Source organism: Pongo abelii, chromosome 20 (genome assembly GCF_028885655.2).
Source record: "Pongo abelii isolate AG06213 chromosome 20, NHGRI_mPonAbe1-v2.0_pri, whole genome shotgun sequence".
Classification (NCBI taxonomy): domain Eukaryota; kingdom Metazoa; phylum Chordata; class Mammalia; order Primates; family Hominidae; genus Pongo; species Pongo abelii.
Window position 1 is genome coordinate 34894443 of NC_072005.2, and position 17618 is coordinate 34912060.

General features: G+C 50.9%; 1 protein-coding gene across 1 annotated transcript; it reads left to right on the forward strand.

Annotated features, from left to right (window-relative positions):
• The first annotated feature begins 1903 nt into the window (after window positions 1-1903).
• On the forward strand, window positions 1904-12808 carry POP4 (POP4 homolog, ribonuclease P/MRP subunit). The gene is given in 7 exon segments (NM_001132911.1): window positions 1904-1932; window positions 4248-4300; window positions 5987-6210; window positions 7426-7503; window positions 7681-7742; window positions 9430-9531; window positions 10813-12808. Coding segments are annotated over 7 exon segments (663 nt in total). The 5' UTR covers window positions 1904-1925; the 3' UTR covers window positions 10950-12808.
• Window positions 12809-17618: the final 4810 nt, after the last annotated feature.

Here is a 17618-nt window from a genome sequence, read left to right on the forward strand (position 1 = left end):
ACCACCATCAGGGAATTCGAGGGGAGACTGGCAGTTACCCAGGGATCCCAGAAGGAGTCAACTGAGAGTTAAGAGTCCTAACAACCCTAGAAAAAAACTTTCAAAGACAGAGGTCTTCTCATTAATCTCCATAATCACAGAGGTCTTGCCTAAAAGGGCCCCCCTTGAGTATACAGTTCTGAAATTGGCTAACATCTTCTGCTGTCTCATTCGATTTTAAAGTTCACATTTGTGAAGGGCTCTATTGTACAATATGGTGACTATAGTTAATAACAGTGAATTTCAGTTAATAACCTGAATTTCACTGAGAATAGGTTTGAAGTGTTCTCATCACAAAATGTGTATTAGTATCACTCATAGCTCATTTAGCCGTTACACAATGTATACACATTTCAAAACATATTGTATACCATAAATACATACAATTCTTATTTGTTAATTTTAAAAATAATAAAAGTTCTCTATCAGTCCCATAAATTACAATTTTCAGGCATCTGCAAAGGTAGCATGTTTTGGTTTAAATGTTGTCTTTCCAAAGTTTATACGTATAAAATAAATGCATAAGTGTATTACATATGCAAAAACTAATACATACATTTCATATATATAAAGTCAACGCACTCGGGGTCACTGGGATGAACCAATTTCAGTGCCTGCAATCTAATGTTTAAAATCAAAATGGTACAAGGTCACCACCAAAGAAATTGTAAGCCAATGTTTCTCAAACTAAACCCTTGGACATACTCCCAGAATCCCCTGTAAAGAAATGTACACCGTACCCAAAGTTGAGAACCACTGACTTAGCATACAGAGATTGTATTTCTTTTCTCTCCCACCCAGCACAGGCCCAGTCCTCAGCAGAAATTGGGGCTTCACAGTTCTGCCCAACACTGGGTCATTCCTGAGAAGTCTGCACCAGGCCTTCCTGCACCTTTCCACTAAGCAATAGAGTATCTTATTTATTTACTTATTTATTTATTTATTTATTTATTTTGGAGACAGGGTCTCACTCTGTCACCCAGGCTGGAGTGCAGTAGTGCAACCCAGGTTCACTGCAGCCCTAGACTCCTTGGGCTCAAGTGATCCTCCCACCTCAGATACCCGAGTAGTTGGGACTACAGGCACGCATCACCACGACTGGATAATTTTTTTTTAATGTTTTGTAGAAATGGGGTCTCCCGATGTTGCCCAGGCCGGTCTCGAACCCCTGGGCTCAAGAGATCCTCCCGCCTGCGCCTCCCACGGTGTGAGCCACCTTTGATCTTATTGCTATGATTTTTTTTATTGATAAAAACTAATATTCTGAGTCTCAAGAAAGCTTTCTGAAACTATCAAAGGGACCCAGGCGGCGCATCACTACCTGTGAGGCCGACCCCACTCACAGCACAGACTGCAAGTGAGGTTTAGAGATGGGAAGTGCCCTAAGCGAGGTTAAACAGCTAGTTAGCAGCAGACACGGAACTAGAACCTAAGCCTGCTGTCCCAGCTTTGGTGCCCGTGCTCACAGCGGAAGCTGCCTCGGCTCATCCGTAAGGGCGCTGATTAGGGACGACAAAGACCTCATCCCACCGTCCCCGTCCCATTTCCGCCCTCCCAGATCCCCAACCTCCTTCGAGTCCTCTCTAAGTCGCCTCGCCTCGCTCCACTCCAGGCCTTAGCAAGCATTCCACATGCCTTTACGCCAACCCTACTGCCTGTCCCCCAAAAGATGCAGGCGGAAAAGGCCCCAGGAAGCGAGCCCACTCCTCCCCACTGCTCAGTAACACCCCCAACGACGCTCTCAGTAGCCGAATCCTTTTCCAGGCGCATGCGCCCCCGAGGTGGGCGAGCGTCCGTGATGTCAGCATAGCGTCATCTCCGAGCTCCGAGAGTCTGCAACAGCAGCTGCCAGTGCGTCATCAGCGAGCGCCGGAAGCGGTCCGAGAATGAAGAGTAAGCGGGGCCACGAAGCTGGAGAGGGTTGGGGACGTTAAGGGTCGGGGTCTTGGTACTGGTGGGTGAAATGGGTCTGGGCTACCTGTTGCTGCGGAGTCCTAACAGAACCGCTACAGGAATGGGCCCACCCTACCTAAGAAAAACTGAGGGCTGGAGCGCGGGTTAGCCTGGCTCGACCTCTGAGCTAGGGAGGGATGTCAGGGCTGGAGGCAGGTTCTCCCGGAGGCTGCTCAGTGGTGTGCGATGCTAGAGGAGGGTTCCAGGCCTTGGCCCAACTTGGCCACTACCTCCCGGGGTTACCGCGGTCAAGACCCTGCTCCTTTCTGCGAGCTGGTTTCACACTCTTACCTGATGCAAAGCGCCGAGAGCTGCTGGGGAATGATATCACTAACCCAAAGCTTTGGTCCTTAGGGGTGGAAGACGTGTGCCAAGGAGGGGCGTGTAGACACCGTTAAGACTGGGCCTTCAATCAGAATTTTTATTTTTCACCTCTGCCACTTTCTACCTATATGATCAAGTAGATTGTCTCAGCATGTCTGAACTTCAGTTTGCTCATGCACATAAGTGTAATGAGAAAAAAATATGTGTACCTTGTAATGAGGTTTCTGGCAAGTAATGAGTGTTCAGTAATTGTTAGATGTGTATTGTTGCAGAAAGACTTCCAAGTCTGTTACTAAGCACCTGTAACAGATGAAGCAAAGTTATCAGGCCCCGCAAGTTGCTCTCTACAGTTTATAATCCCCATCTTCCATTTGAGGGAGAACTAGATGCTATATATAAAACTTGCAACTACATTGGTTTGCTTGATCAAACAAACATACCTGGCTGGGTGTGGTGGGACACGCCTATGGTCCCAGCACTTTGGGAGGCTGAGGCAGGGGGATCACTTGAGGCCAAGAGTTGAAGACCAGCTTGGGCAACAACATAGCGAGACCCTGTCTCTACAAAAACTAGAAAAAAAAAAAAAAAAAGAATTAGCCAGGTGTGGTGGCACACACCTGTAGTCCCAGCTACTCAGGAGACTGAGGTGGGAGGATCACTTGAAACCAGGAGGTTGAAGTTGCAGTGGGCTATGATTGTGCCACTGCACTCCAGCCTGGGCAACAGAGCAAAACCCAGTATCAAAAAAACAAACAACAACAACAAAAAAAAACTTGTAACCACCTTGCATCAAACATTCTCAGGGAAGTACAAGAAAGCTGGAATTAAATTTACAGAGTATAGTGTAAATTACATTTTCTAGCTATTTAGCTCATAAACCAGGCCTTAGTAGTCCCATTCTTATTCCATTCACACCTGTACTGTGTCCCCAGTGCCATGGTTTTCTTCTTTCAAAAAATTAAGAAACAGAAGTGTGGAATTTATTTTAGAGGTTGAAACTTTATTGACCAATGTATATTTTGAGTTTAAAGGAAGAACTGTTGTATTTTATCAGTTCAGGACACCATTGATTATATGATACATTATAATTTCATATTAAAATGTGAAGAATCTTTTTAAACATCTTACAGTTAACAAAACCTATTTCTAACCATCTACATCCTAGACAGCTATATCATATAACTTTCAATGAGTTACCTTGTTAGCAAGTGCTCAAGCTTCTAACTTGGGGTATTTTAAACCAGTGCAACTCAAAATGTGAACCACTGACCTGCAGTAGTATCTGGGAATATGTTAAACACTCAGAATCTAGGGTAGGAGACCAATAATCTGCATTTTAATAAGATCTCAGAGATTTTTACACACGTTAAATTTTGAGAAGCATTCTTTTTAAACCACATGCTTGGAACTTCTAGCATAGATGTGGCCAGAGTGTGGGATAAGAGGCATCCAAGAAAGCTTTGCTCTTCATACCAACCTCATCTTCTCCTATCTCTGAATAAGCAGTTGTTCTGCTATAAGTGTAGTTCTGTTCTTTTCTTTTTTTTTTTTTTTTTTTTTTGAGACAGAGTCTCACTCTGTCACCCAGGCTGGAGTGCAATGGCACGATCTTGGCGCATTGCAGCCTCTGCCTCCCAGGTTCCAGTGATTCTCCTGCCTCAATCTCCCATGTAGCTGGGAATACAAGTGCAAGCCACCATCCCCGGCTAATTTTTGTATTTTTAGTAGAGACAGGGTTTCATCATGTTGGCCAGGCTGGTCTCGAACTCCTGACCTTGGGTGATCCGCCCACCTTGGCCTCCCAAAGTGCTAGGACTACAGGTGTGAGCCACCGCGCCTAGTGCCGTAGTTATTTTCATAGTTAGAAAAGTCTTGGGTCTTACAGCCATACCCAATAAGAATTGATCATTTCTTTTTTTTTAATCCCCCAGGTGTGATCTACCATGCATTGTCTCAGAAAGAGGCGAACGACTCCGATGTCCAGGTCAGTTCTTGGCAGGAGGTCCAGGAGCAACAGAGGTGATGGCAAAGATGGCTCGTAGCTTCTGAGCCCCCAGCACTGATTGAAATGTCCTTTCCCACATCATACTCCTCATTTTTCTGGCAGACATCTAAGGCTGGATCAAAGTCTGTAGTTCTCATGACCTGTTCCCACATGCCAGCCTCCTTTTCTGTTGTGCCAAAGTCAAGTTTTGTAAAATGAGTCTTTTCTTAACCTTTTATCATCTCCCACTGTGTTGGGGACACCAGGCTGTGCCCATGTGGTGGGCAGCATCATTCAACCTTGTCACTGTGCCCTCTGCACTTCTGCAGAAGGTGTGCAATCACATATCATAAGTGAAATTTACAGATTATATCTGGATGCCTCGGCCTGCTTTGTCAGTTTCGCAAAAGTTCCTCTTGTGGCTCATAATGAGAGCATTACCTTGAAAGCAAGATTTTGAAAGACCAGTATACCTTTATTTTGCTTCTCCATGAAAGACGAGCCACTCAGGTATTTAAGAGAATCAGATCATTGTCCTATTATAGTCACAATGACAAGAGTGAATTAATTTTTAGTTAGCATCTACAGGTGCAAAGCTGAAGCAGAGTTCCCACCATCATACTGTGAGCTCCCTCGAAGGCTATGTGTACCCTATCTTCCCATCCCCATTGCTCTCCCACAGAGGGAGAGCTGCGTTACTAATGACAGATCAGCATCAGTCTGTCAGCCTCAGTCTTAGCCTTTAGCACCTGGCTAGTGCAAAAAGAGCTCAGGAAACAGCCCAGCCAGGAGACAGGCCCTCAGGAGAGAGAACTGCCCAAGGCTGTGGCAGGTGCGAGGGCAGTGGCATTGCCACCAAATGAGGGAATCCATTATTGGAACTCCAACTTGAGAGGTAGTGAGCTTGGAGGGTTTTTTGTTTGTTTGTTTGTTTGTTTGAGAACTGCACACAATTATGACAGTCATTTTTCCCAGAAGTCCCCTCTAAGAGCCTGTGCTCATTCATGGTAAGTTGACGCCCTGCTCTCAGTGACGCCCTTCGGAGAGAGAGAGCCTGGGGCCTGAGATGCTCTTGACCGTACTTTCCTCCAAGTGATGGTACTGCCTCCAAGTGATGGTGGGAGCAGACCTCTTGGAGAGTGGCCACACCGTGTCCACAGAGCTGGAAACCCAGTTAAGGAGTATTGTCCTAAGGGCACAGTGTCAGGGTCCCTGCGCCCTGAGGCTTGGCCGACCCTGGAGCCCTAGTAGTGTTAGGATCACTTCCTCCATAGCTTAGTGCTACTCTGAGCTCACTTTCATCTGGTCATGCCTGGTTGAATATCTTTGTTATACATTTCTCAAGCTTTCTCTTCTGCCAAGGATGAGAGAAGTCTTCTTCAAGATAGAAAGGTTTTGGTCTTCATCAGAATAACCTCAGAAAAGCAGGGCCAGAGCAGGAAGTGAGCATTTGACATGCTGTTGTGTGGGACAAACGGTCATGAATTGGTGTGTGAGTGTGACTTACACCTCGGCAGCTGTGGGTAGCAGACACATGGCAGATGAGCAGGTTGTGAGCCTCAGTGGGTAAAGGGATGGGCCCCATTTGCTCTTACAGTAGCTGCCGGGAATGGCGGGCGGGATGCCTGGGATCCTGGGCTGCCCAGACCGGAGCAGTGAGCGCCGCACCCCCTTGTCCGCCTGCAGCCTTCAGGAGCACAGCGGGCCGAGGCCTTCGTGAGGGTCTTCCTGAAGCGCAGCACGCCCCGCATGAGCCCACAGGCCCGCGAGGACCAGCTGCAGCGCAAGGCGGTGGTCCTGGAGTACTTCACCCGCCACAAGCGCAAGGAGAAGAAGAAGAAAGCCAAAGGCCTCTCTGCCAGGCAAAGGAGGGAGCTGCGACTCTTTGACATTAAACCAGAGCAGCAGAGGTAACCCGAGCTCCCCACGTCTTTCTGCCCGCGGTGCTTACCCTTCTTGGTGTGCGAACTTGGCTGAGTGTCTGGGGAGGCAGCCGGGCTCCACCTAAGCTAAGGGCGCCTCTCTGTTGTCTGCCACAAGAGGGCTGCCTTCCTTTACCAATCTGGGCTGTGTTCAGCCAGGCGGGTGAGACAGGACTCATTGTCTGGCCTCTCTCCTCACCTTCACGAGTAACACCCGTGCAAGTACATCTGTTGCCTGTGGCAACAGGCTGTTTGTCCTTCGGCTTTGTTAGACAGAGGAACTGATATGTTTTTAGTGTGTATCACTTTATAGCTTTTAATAGAGCCAGACAGTCACCCACTCGGGTTTCATTGCCAAAGCAAGATGTTGCCCACACGTTTCAGAAGTTTCCAAAAGGAATGCATCACTGTCCTGTCCTGTGGGAGGATGTCTTCCTCCAGCCGACCCTCCATCCCTCCTTGGTGACAGGTTGGAGTGTGGGTGTCTTGGGGCTGTCTGTAGGCTTTTGCTTGGAGATCAACGGCCAAATAGCTTCCCACACTCCAGAAGACGCTTAAAGTATGCCAAGCTGTTCCTGGCCCCACTCAGGAGATCAGCTGGTTCTCAGGTGGAGAAGGGGCTGCTGCCTCCCAGGGTTTGCCTCCCGGGTGGAGCCCAGGTTGGGTTTGAGCTTAAGGTCCTCATTTCTCTAACCTAAGTCTTCGTGGTAACGGATTCCCCACAAGGTATCAAGACTGGAGATAATGGCCCAGAGGAAAGCTGTTGGGGTCCTTGCCCCTGCTCCCCCCTTCTTCTCCCCACCACTTGCTTGCCCACCTTCCAGACCAGCCTGCTGCCTCACATGAGGACCTGTGTGACAACCAGCAACCCCTGCTTTATTGGGGGCTTACTAGGTTCAATTTCACGTAACAGAAAACCTCAAAATAACAGTAGCTTCAACAAGACTCACGTTTATTTCTCTCTCATGAAAAGAAGCCCAGGTGGACACCGCCCTGGGCTGGTGTGGTCCTACCAATGAGGAAACTGAGGTTAGAGAGGTGAAGGTTCTTGGTCTCAGTTACCAGCTCAATTGCTCATCGTAGGATTTGCACGTAGTTCCTAATGATCCCAGGTTGCAGTTGTTGGCATCAAGTCAAGCTCTGTGCTATTGGACATTGTCATCCCAAGCTCATGTTGTCTAACTTTTTCCCTGTTTGCTGCAGATACAGCCTTTTCCTCCCTCTCCATGAACTCTGGAAACAGTACATCAGGGACCTGTGCAATGGGCTCAAGCCAGACACGTAAGTTGCATTCCTGAAGCTTCACTCTTTGGGGTGGATCTCAAGTCTCTGATCATTGTAAATGCAGCTTCAGGAAGCAGCGTTGGTATTGCCTGGCTGCAGATGGTTAAAGACTTAGTTGCTTCTTTTGGAACTTTTTATCATGATGTACACCCAGGGCTTCTGTTTACCTTGCAGGCAGCCACAGATGATTCAGGCCAAGCTGTTAAAGGCAGATCTTCACGGGGCTATTATTTCAGGTAACTTACCTAAGAGCATGTAGCACGTGGCCATCCACAGGTTCACACTGTCACTCTGTGGAGACCCGGGGCGTGTGTTCTGTTGGACACACTCCTTACCGCGTGGATTCCCTGAGATGGCCCCCGGTCACCATCATCCCCGCGCTAAGGGTGGGAGATGCTTCTCACTGGCTGTCTTAGCCAGTCCAGCCATTTGCTGGACACACCCTAAGTGGTCTCTGTGTACCTTCTCCACACAGGGACCCCTGTTGGTACCCTAAAGGGCACAGTGGCTGTGAGCACTCACCCACGGCCTGGAATCTTGAACACAGAATCCCTTTCGTCCAATGCTGTGGTTTCAATTGTCAGCTACACCTGACAGCCCCCAAGGTGACATCTCCAGCATAGGCCTGTCCCCTGAACTCCAGGCTCAGGCATCCAGCTGCCCACTTGACACAGCCACCTGGATGTTCAGGGGGCATCTCAGACTTTACACAGCCAAAGCTGCCCTCGATTCTCCTCACAGCAACCCCTCCTGGTCTTTTCCATTTCAGTTAATTACTCAGTTATTTACACTGGTTGTTCAGGCCAAAAACCTAAACAGTGTCTATGTTTCTTCTTTCCTAATCTCCTCTAATCCTTTGGAACATCCTACTACCTAAATTCAGCCACTGTCATTCCCCAGATTACCTCAGACACAGCTCCTCACCGCACCAGGCAGCCAGAGTGCCAGTTATATAGAAATCAGAGCGCGTTCCTTCCCTGCTTCAAGTCTGACAGCATCCCATCGTATGGGAGTAAACCTGCCTCCTTGCTGTGGTCAAAGGCCTCCCCGCTCCCTGGGGCAGTAGGCCTCCCACACTGCCTTCCTCCTGCCCTGCCTCAGGGCTTCGCCTCTGCTCCTTACCTCTACCCGGGAGTTCTCCTGTGTGTGCACGGACCGGCTTCTCATTGTTCAGCCCTGCTCCAATGCCACTCCCCTGAGGGTCTACCATTGCAAACCGTGACCCTCCACACATTGCCCTGTCCTTACTCTTCGTAGCACTCATTGCTGTCAGAAAGTAGAATGGTGTGGTTCACCATGCATCACCCTGCCTTGCTAGAACCTAGGCTCCGTGAGAGTAAGGTCCAGGACTGCCTCTTTCCGTGCTGTATCCCTGGCATCTCCCGAGGATGGTGCAGGCATTCCGCAGCTGCTTGGTGACTCTGTCAGCTACGCTGAGGCTCGGGTCAGGACGAGGGAGGGGCTGCTGCTTGTGATGATGGCTCATCTCGCAGTGCTGGCTGCTGGGCAGCTCTGCAGCCAGACTCATGTTCCAGCCAGCATCTTGGGCAGTGCATGGTGGTGTTTGTGCAGATCCTGCAAGGGAGACCTGGCTCCATCAGAGCAGCCAGCCCGTGGGCCCCGATGGTGCCGGGCACGTATGTGACCTTTGATTCCAGAATCCTGCCCAAGACCCCTGTGGCCACAGACCCTCCGAAGGACACCTCATGGGAACAGTCCAGAGGCTACAAAGCCCCGGGGAAGCCTGGGTTTTCGTCGGTTACGTCAATGCCCAGCTGTTGAGCCCCCACCCCCTGGGTGCTCTCTTCTTTCGTCTGCTAGCTCAGAGGGTGGGACCAGCACCCCCAACCCCTGAGGCCTGCTTGTCTGTGGTTCCCCCAGCACCACAGAGGCCTGAGCCTGGAACTATTCTTTTTTTTGCAGTGACAAAATCCAAATGCCCCTCTTATGTGGGTATTACAGGAATCCTTCTACAGGAAACAAAGCACATTTTCAAAATTATCACCAAAGAAGACCGCCTGAAAGGTATGTAGGTGTTTCTGAGGGCATTGCTTGTGGGCTGTGGCTCCCAGCTACTGCGTTAGCCTTTTCCTGGAGGCTCCAAGAGTTTGGTTTGACCCCTCAAGTCAGCGCAGATTGCAGATACTTGCTGAACCTGCATTAAAGCCTGCAGAGACCATCCCTTGTGCCCGTGGCTCCCCCAAGAGGTGTGTGTCAGTGCAGCCAGCAACCCCGGCCAGAAATGGCCAAGGGGAAGGAAGACCTGCTTGGCCGTGCCTCAGGGGACCTGGGTCTGTTTGGGCCCCAGGAGAGGGCCTCCACCTACCCCAAGCGTGCTGCTCCCAGAGGAATGTAGCCAAACAGGCAGCAGGGTAAAAACAGGAGCGGCGCCTGTCGCTGGAGTTCTGAGCTGTGTCCTTGGCAATAACACTTGGGTTCCATCGGTGGCCAGCATTGCTCTAGCAGATACTTTGGGTCTGCCAGGATTTCTATACCCCGCCTTGCCCACAAATCCAGAGATATCAAACCATAGTTAGAGGGTTTTGTTCCTTTAATTTTTTGTTTTTGTTTTTGTTTTGGAGACTGTCTCGCTCTTTCACCCAAGCTGGAGTGCAGTGGCACAATCTTGACTCACTGCAGCCTCCACTCCCGGATTCAAGGGATTCTCCTGCCTCAGCCTCCCTAGTAGCTGGGATTACAGGCACGCACCACCACGCCCGGCTAATTTTTGTATTTCTAGTAGAGGCGGGGTTTCACCATGTTGGACAGGCTGGTCTCAAACTTCTGAACTCAGGTGATCCACCTGCCTCAGCCTCCTAAAGTGCTGGGATTATAGGCGTGAGCCACTGCGCCCAGCCTTCTTCCTTTAATTTTTGAGCTTGGTTTTTCTTGTTGCTTCCTTTATTTTCCTACATATCCCTCTACCTCATATTGTAAACCTCGGAAAGTAGTGTAAGAGTTTCCCCACAGGGCATAAGGCCAGGAGCCCATCTGAAAGTTAATGTGGGAAAACCAGTTTCTGGCAGATGTTCTGGGACTTTCTGGTTCTGGGAGTTTGGTGTATAGCCTTTGACCCTGAAGATTAGGTGCCAAGTTACATTTAGCATGTGACTAGATTGACTTGTGGCAGAATAACCACATGCAAGCCTAATGCCCCTCCCCTTGTGGGTTTCCTGTTTCCTATTAGCTTATTTTTTTCATTCAATGTGTTCTGAATAATATTCTACCTAAAAGTAAAATATTAATAAGTAAATAAATATTTTTCCTCATCTTTTTTTCTCCTGCCTTTTTTTTTTTTTTTTTCAGTTATCCCCAAGCTAAACTGCGTGTTCACTGTGGAAATCGATGGCTTTATTTCCTACATTTATGGGAGCAAATTCCAGCTTCGGTCAAGTGAACGGTCTGCGAAGAAGTTCAAAGCGAAGGGAACGATTGACCTGTGAATTCTTTGCCATCTAAGGCAGTTGTTTATGACAGCTGGAAACTGGACACTCCCTAAATGTCCACCTTTCAGTGAAGAGATGGTTAAGCCAATTCCATTTATAGACCACCTCCAGCCAGTGACGTTCCAAGTTGAGGATGTTGAACAACATGGGAAGGTCACAGTGTACTAAGTAAAGAAGTCAGAGGACAGAGGAATTTCTCTTTCTAGGAGAGCTTCATTTTGTGTGACTCCCATGGAGAGGAACAGACTGGCAGGAAGCACACCGGGTTTAACACCGGTTGACTTGAATAGGATTATTCGATTTTTAAAAATACTTTTCCATGTTTTCTGAGTGCTCTATGATAAATCAGTTGCATCTGTGATAATACAGTACACATGTGGACATAAACAGGGATCAAATAAAGGAGGTATTGCTGCAGTCCAGCCAGGTTGAAAGGGAAGGGGGGGTCCCCAAAGGTCCATTGGATGGCAGGTGTCTACAGAGGCGCACCTTTGGGTGGAACTCTGACCCACCTAAGGTTTACTTTGCTATTTCAGGAAGGTTGAAGAGGATTGAAGGGTGAGTTGCTAAGTGACTTAGGGCTTATTCAGTTCAGGAATCGTAGCTGGGGTGGACCCCAGGAGCAGAGCACTGCTTGCAGCTGTGCCCATGCATGGTTGCTCCTGTGTAGTGAGATGGGACCTGCCGCAGCATGCCCACTCCTGAGCTGCCAGGCTGAGCCAGGGAGGACTGAAAGGAGGTACCCGGCATCACCTCCCAAGGTGAGACCTGCTGCAAAAGCCAAGCCAGCAGCTTTGACACCCTTTGATATCTTTGCCACTTTTGCTGCTGAAAGACTTGGCTTTTCAGTCTGACCCTGGCCCTCTGTGACGATGTGTCTGTAAAGCCAGTGGATCAGGCCCTTCCATGCAGGGCCAGAGGAAAAGCGGGCCCAGGGCTGCAGTGAGAGCGGGGCAGGGGACCAGCCTACCAGATGGGTTGGAAACATGGCTCAGAAGGACCAACTACCCATTCCCTTTGAGGAGCAAGTCTCTGCCGATCAGCAAGGCAAGGCCAGGAGCCCTCCTGGCAAAAGGCAGGCCACAAATCTGTTCTACACCAGGAGAAGCAGTAGTGCCGGGGCTTTGCGTTTCTGGTAACTTCCACCCAAACCACACCAGAGAGAAACACCGTGGTGGAGAAGGGAAGTGGGAACGCTGACTGCTGTGTGCCAGGAGAGTAGAAAGGCCCAGGTCTGTGCCACCGCCCCTCCCCAAGGCTCATTAGTGCACCCAGAGTCTCACAGGGACCAACCCGGTGCCTCGGTCCTGCTTCCATCTGTGCAAGTGTCCTCTGCTCACCAGGGTGTTCTGAGGCAGCTCAAGTGCTCTCCCCCAAGCAGCATGCAGTCACCGCTGCCAGTGATGCACACACGCACGGGCTAGGCACATGGAGCCCAAGCGCACTGCCACCTCGGACACGGGGCCCGGCCCAGCGACTGCCTTGTGGTGTGGCCATCCTCGTCTGCCACAGAAGACAGACTTCGAGGGACCCCTTGCCTAAGGCCTCCCTGACTCAAGGGTAGAATTGAGATTTGGACCTAATAGTCAGGCTCCAGAACTGTGCTTTGAGCTACAGGGTGGCTGCAGGATGAGACGGATACAGTTCAAAGCGCAGGATGTGCTGCCTTTATTACCTGCTTTCCCGCTGAGCAAATCCCTGTCTTGAGTGGGAAGTGGCATCTATTCCCCCAGCCATCTGAAAGTGCTGTGTTCGTAACCGAATAGGTGCTGTAGCTTCCTAGCCATCCCGCTCTTACCCACCCCTCTGCAATGTAAAAGGCGTCCACTGTTGTGTAAATACACAGTTGCTTTCCAGAAAAGTTGTTGGTACCACTTGCCATGTGAAAGCTGTTTTTCATTTGGCGCAGACTCAAGTTTCTGTCTGAGTGGCGGTTTAATTTGTAGATACCTCTCCCTCTCCCCCAAGAAGACATGGTGAGGGTGCTCGCCGGCCACGAAGCTGCCGCCATGCCTACCTGTTTCTAGGATACGCTGTTGCCCCCATGGCCCACCCAGGGGTCATGTCATCTCCCAGGTAGAGGAGGGAAAGGGGAGGGCCCAGCTGGGCAGGACGTGGTTCCTGATGAGGAACAGCTGCAGAAAGCATGACCTGAGGCCCAGGGGCAGGGGCCAGGGCTGCCACGTGTCCACAGGCTGCGGCACAGCTTGTCATGGAGGGTAATGTGGTGCTTTTTGGCCCGATCTCTCCCATGTCCACTGTCCAAGGAGCAGGACCCTGGCAGAGCTGAGGCCTTAGCCATGTGGTCCCATGGGAGACAGAGCCACATTTGCCTTGTGTAAGCCTCCGTGCACCAGAGAAAGTGCCAAAGAGGAGAGAGAGTGGTTAGCAACTCAGGACAGGACCCAGAGGCTGCAGGACTGGGAGATATCAGCCCAGCGACCCACTGTTCAAAGTGTGGGGCCCAGGGTCCCTTTACATCTTCCCAGTGCCCAGCTGCCACACACGGTCTGCAGAGGATAGGCCAGGGCCTCGGGGGGAAGGATGAGGTTCTTGGAGGAGAAAGGACAGCGTGGGCCATGGCTGATGTATCCGTCTGCTCTAATCTTCATAACAAAATGCCACACACTGGGGCTGCAGCATTTTCTCACAGCTCTTGAGGCTGGAAGCCAAAGATCAAGGTGCTGGCGGGGCTGGTTTCTGGAGAAGCCTCTCCCTTCTTGTCCTCACACGGCCTTTCCTCCCTGTGTGCAAGGAGAGTAATCCCTGGGGTCTTTTCCTTGTAGAAGGACGCCGGTCCTATTGGATCAGGCCCTATTCTTATGACCTTCTGAAAGTCTCTCTCCAGACAGTCACAATGGGGGCAAGGGCTTTATCATATGAATTTGGAGACAAGTCAGTCCACAGCCACCCCGAAGCCTTCCCAGCCAGGACAGACTGGTTGTGCCTCCCAGAAAGGCTCCAACAGCCACCTGGCTCCCACCCTCAGACACTGGCCTGGCCTTCTCGTCCCCCCATATGGGCTGCTTGGACCACTAGCCAGTCCAGCCAGCCCCACTGCTGGCCCCTGAGCTGCCATCACCACTGGATTCTGTGACATGCTCATACAGGAACTTGGGTCCAGGGCTGCTCCCTCCAGTACCCGGGGGCCCTGAGCTGCCCAGTTCCCCTTCACTTTTGCAAACAGCCAAACTCCTCCTCCCGCTGGGGCCAGGCACAGTCTGGATGGGGGAGGAAATGCGTGCACAAGTGGGCAGGATGGGCAGAGAAGTCTCCCTGGAGCAGGGGCTCCGGCTCTAGGCAGCTGTGGGTGTGAAGAGTGTATTCACACCAAGGCTCAGGGTGGGAGCCCGCAGAAGCATCGTGAAGGACCCAGGAAGGCAGGGGAAGCCTGCGAGTGTCTGCCTCCTGGGCTCAGGCAGGCAGGAGGAGAGGCTGGAAGGGGTATATGGCTGCCAGGAGTGGAGAGATGGCAGAGATGCTGGAAAAGCCCTAATCCATGGGGTAGGAGGTGGAGTTCTGCTGATCCATTCACGCAATTCTGAAGTCTTGGGGACCTTGGTGACGCCATCTGTCAAGTGGGGCCATTAGACTAGACCCAGCGTTCCTGGAATGGCATCCTGGAACTTCCCACACCAGAGTTAGTGGGTGCACATTCAGAGCAGCCAGATCCTGGGCTGCACCTCAGACCTACTGAATCAGCCTCTGGAGGCGGGACCCAGATAGCTGTGTGTTTACCTAAGACCCCAGTTGATCGCTGATGTTTGAGGACGCTGGGCTCCAGATGGTGTCTAAAGTCTCTTCCAGCTCTGAGGTCTAGACTGTGATTTCAGACTTGGGACTCTCAGGCCGACGTTTTCTGGAGGCTGGGAAAGATCATCAAATGACTGATCTCCCAGGTTCCAAAGAGTAAACAGGAACATCCCTCCACAAAGCCGTAAATTCTGTTAAAAAACTTGCTTTCTGGACAATGGCTTTAGCTTTAACTTAGTTTGCATTTCTTAGCTATAATGTCTAATTAAGACATCTGTTAAATGTCTATAATATTAATTTAATAGAAGGGGTTCTAATAGAACTGTATTGGAATTGTCCATTTAATTAACCTCGTGGGCCTTTAATGGATGTCTTAAATAGACATCATTAACAAGAGTGCTAGACAAATTAAAATTAGAGTCAATAACATTCTTGGTAATTTTTCCTGAGCTGTGAAGGACAAGCCTTGCTAACTAGACAGGCGCAGAGATAGGCTGTGTTCACAGGAGGGCGGGCGCTGCTGTCCTAGAGGGCATCTGAAATGGACAGGCCCCAAGTGGGATTCAGCTATTCTGTGTCTTGGTCCACTTTGCCCATAAAAGATAACCTCCAGCCATAGGAGGCAGGTCTCAGGAGCAAAGATCTGCCCTTACCTATGCCTTTTACAGAAAACGTTTGCTGGGCCAGGTGTGGTGGCTCACGCCTATAATCCCAGCACTTTGGGAGGCTGAGGCAAGAGGATTGCTTGAGCCTGGGAGTTTGAGACCAGCCTGGGCAACATAGCAAGACCCCATGTCTACAAAAAACATTTAAAAATTGAGCTACGCATGGTGGCATATGCCTATAATCCCAGCTACTCAGGAGGCTGAGGTGGGAAGATCACTTGAGCCCAAGAGGTTGAGGTTGCAGTAAGCCATGATTGTGCCACTGCACTCCAGCCTGGGGTGACAGATGAGACCCTATCTCTAAAAAAAAAACAAGAAAGAAAGAAAGAAAAAGAAAAAGTGGCCTATCCATCAGAGCTCCTGGAGGAGGGACTGGCTTAGGAGGGAGATGGAGGAGGATATAAGACTTCACCCAGAGACTCACGCAACGCCGGATAGATGCACGGACTGGGTGAGATGCAACAGACTGGGATAGGGAAGGATTGGCTGGGACAGGCCGGGGAGCAGGATGAAATGGAAAACATTCCATTCTTTTGCCTCCACCACCCCACGAAGCCACTCTTACTCAAGTGACTGTGTCTCTCCAGAGCCAGTGGTCAGTTCTCCGCCTCTGCCTTGCCTGGCCTCTCATTGGCATTTAACAGGTCACCCCTTCCTTCCTCCTGAAACACCTCTTATCCCCACACTCCTGACTTCCTCCTGCCTGCCTGGCTACTCCCTCTCAGTGTCCTTTGGGAGCTCCTCTGCAGAACTTCTCAGTGTTAGAATGCCCTGAGCTCTGCCTTTGGACTTCTTTCCCCATTCCCTCCATAGCTGTCTCGTCCACCACTTCAGATCCACCAGACCCACATGTGTAACTTGGTTTACCGTCTGCCTCCTGCCAGCTAGAACAGAAGTTCCTAAGGACAGTACTCCGTTTTCCTCACTGCCATACCCTCACTCATCCAGAGCGTATCTGACTGTATTCAGTGTTCTGTGACTGTTGAGGAAATGAGAAAGCTGCCCACCAGGCTCCACCTGGAGGTCTGGCAGGCAGCCCAGCACGGTGGGCTGCACAGAGCATGATGGACTTCCCTTCTCTTCCCTTCCCTCCACCCTCGCCTCTGCGGAGGCCCCTTGCATCTGGGATGCTCAGGTGGGAAACCAAGGAGCCATCCTGATTCCTCCCTTGCTTTCACGCCCCCGCCAACCTTTCCTCATGACCTGGTGGCCCTCCTTGCAACTCTCCCACCACCTGCTGCTCCAGCCCCTTTCCACCCACCTGCCAGCACCCAGCCACAGCCACAGCCCCCCGCTGGCATCCCCGCATCCACGCCTGGCCCCACTGTAGCCCGGGTGACCTTTGTGAAACATGACTCAGGGGGTGCCTCTCCCGCTGAAAACCCACAAGCGACTTCCTGCTGCACGCACGAGGAGAACCAGCCCCTGACCGGCATCATCAAGGCCCTTCCAGATCAGACCCCAGCCCACCCCTGCTATCGTGGTCCACCTCCCCGCTGCACCCTGTGCCTCTCTACACCCTCAAGCATGCGATTGTTCCCGTGCACATCTGTGCCTGCCATTCCTTCCTCTCGGGCTTTCTCCTGACCCCTCAATCTGCAGGCAGCCTCCCTGCGTTCAGCTCTGCACACAGGGAAGGCCCCATCACCCTAGCTCTGCAGCCCCCACCCCAACCAGTCACTCTATCACATTACTCTGATATTTTCTTTTCCTTGTTTTGAGACAGGGTCTCACTCCGTCACCCAGGCTGGAGTGCAGTGGTGTGATCATAGCTCACTTCAGCCTCAACCTCCCTGGCTTAAGCGATCCTCGCACCTCAGCCCCTCAAGTAGATGGGACCACAGGCGCATGCCACCATGCCTGGCTAATTTTTGTTTGCTTGTTTTTTTGAAGAGCTGGGGGTCTTGCTATGTTGCCCAGGCTGGTCTCAAACCCCTGGCCTTAAACAATCCTCTCCTGCCTCAGCCTCCCGAAGCGCTGGAATTACAAGCGCGAGCCACTGCATCCAGCAGTCTTATGTTTTCTGTACCACCTCTCAGTCCCCAGTGCAACCATATCTGCCTGTTTCATATCGTTTTCTTCCACTGGAATGTGAGCTGCTCGGACACCGGGACACTGCCCATGGTGTTCGCCGCCATAACCATTGTAAGCCCCCTGCAGGGGAGAACACTGCCTTGCATATAATAAGTGCTCAGTAAATATTTGTTTTCTGACCCAAAAAGAAAAAATGAGCCCAGGATGTGCCTCT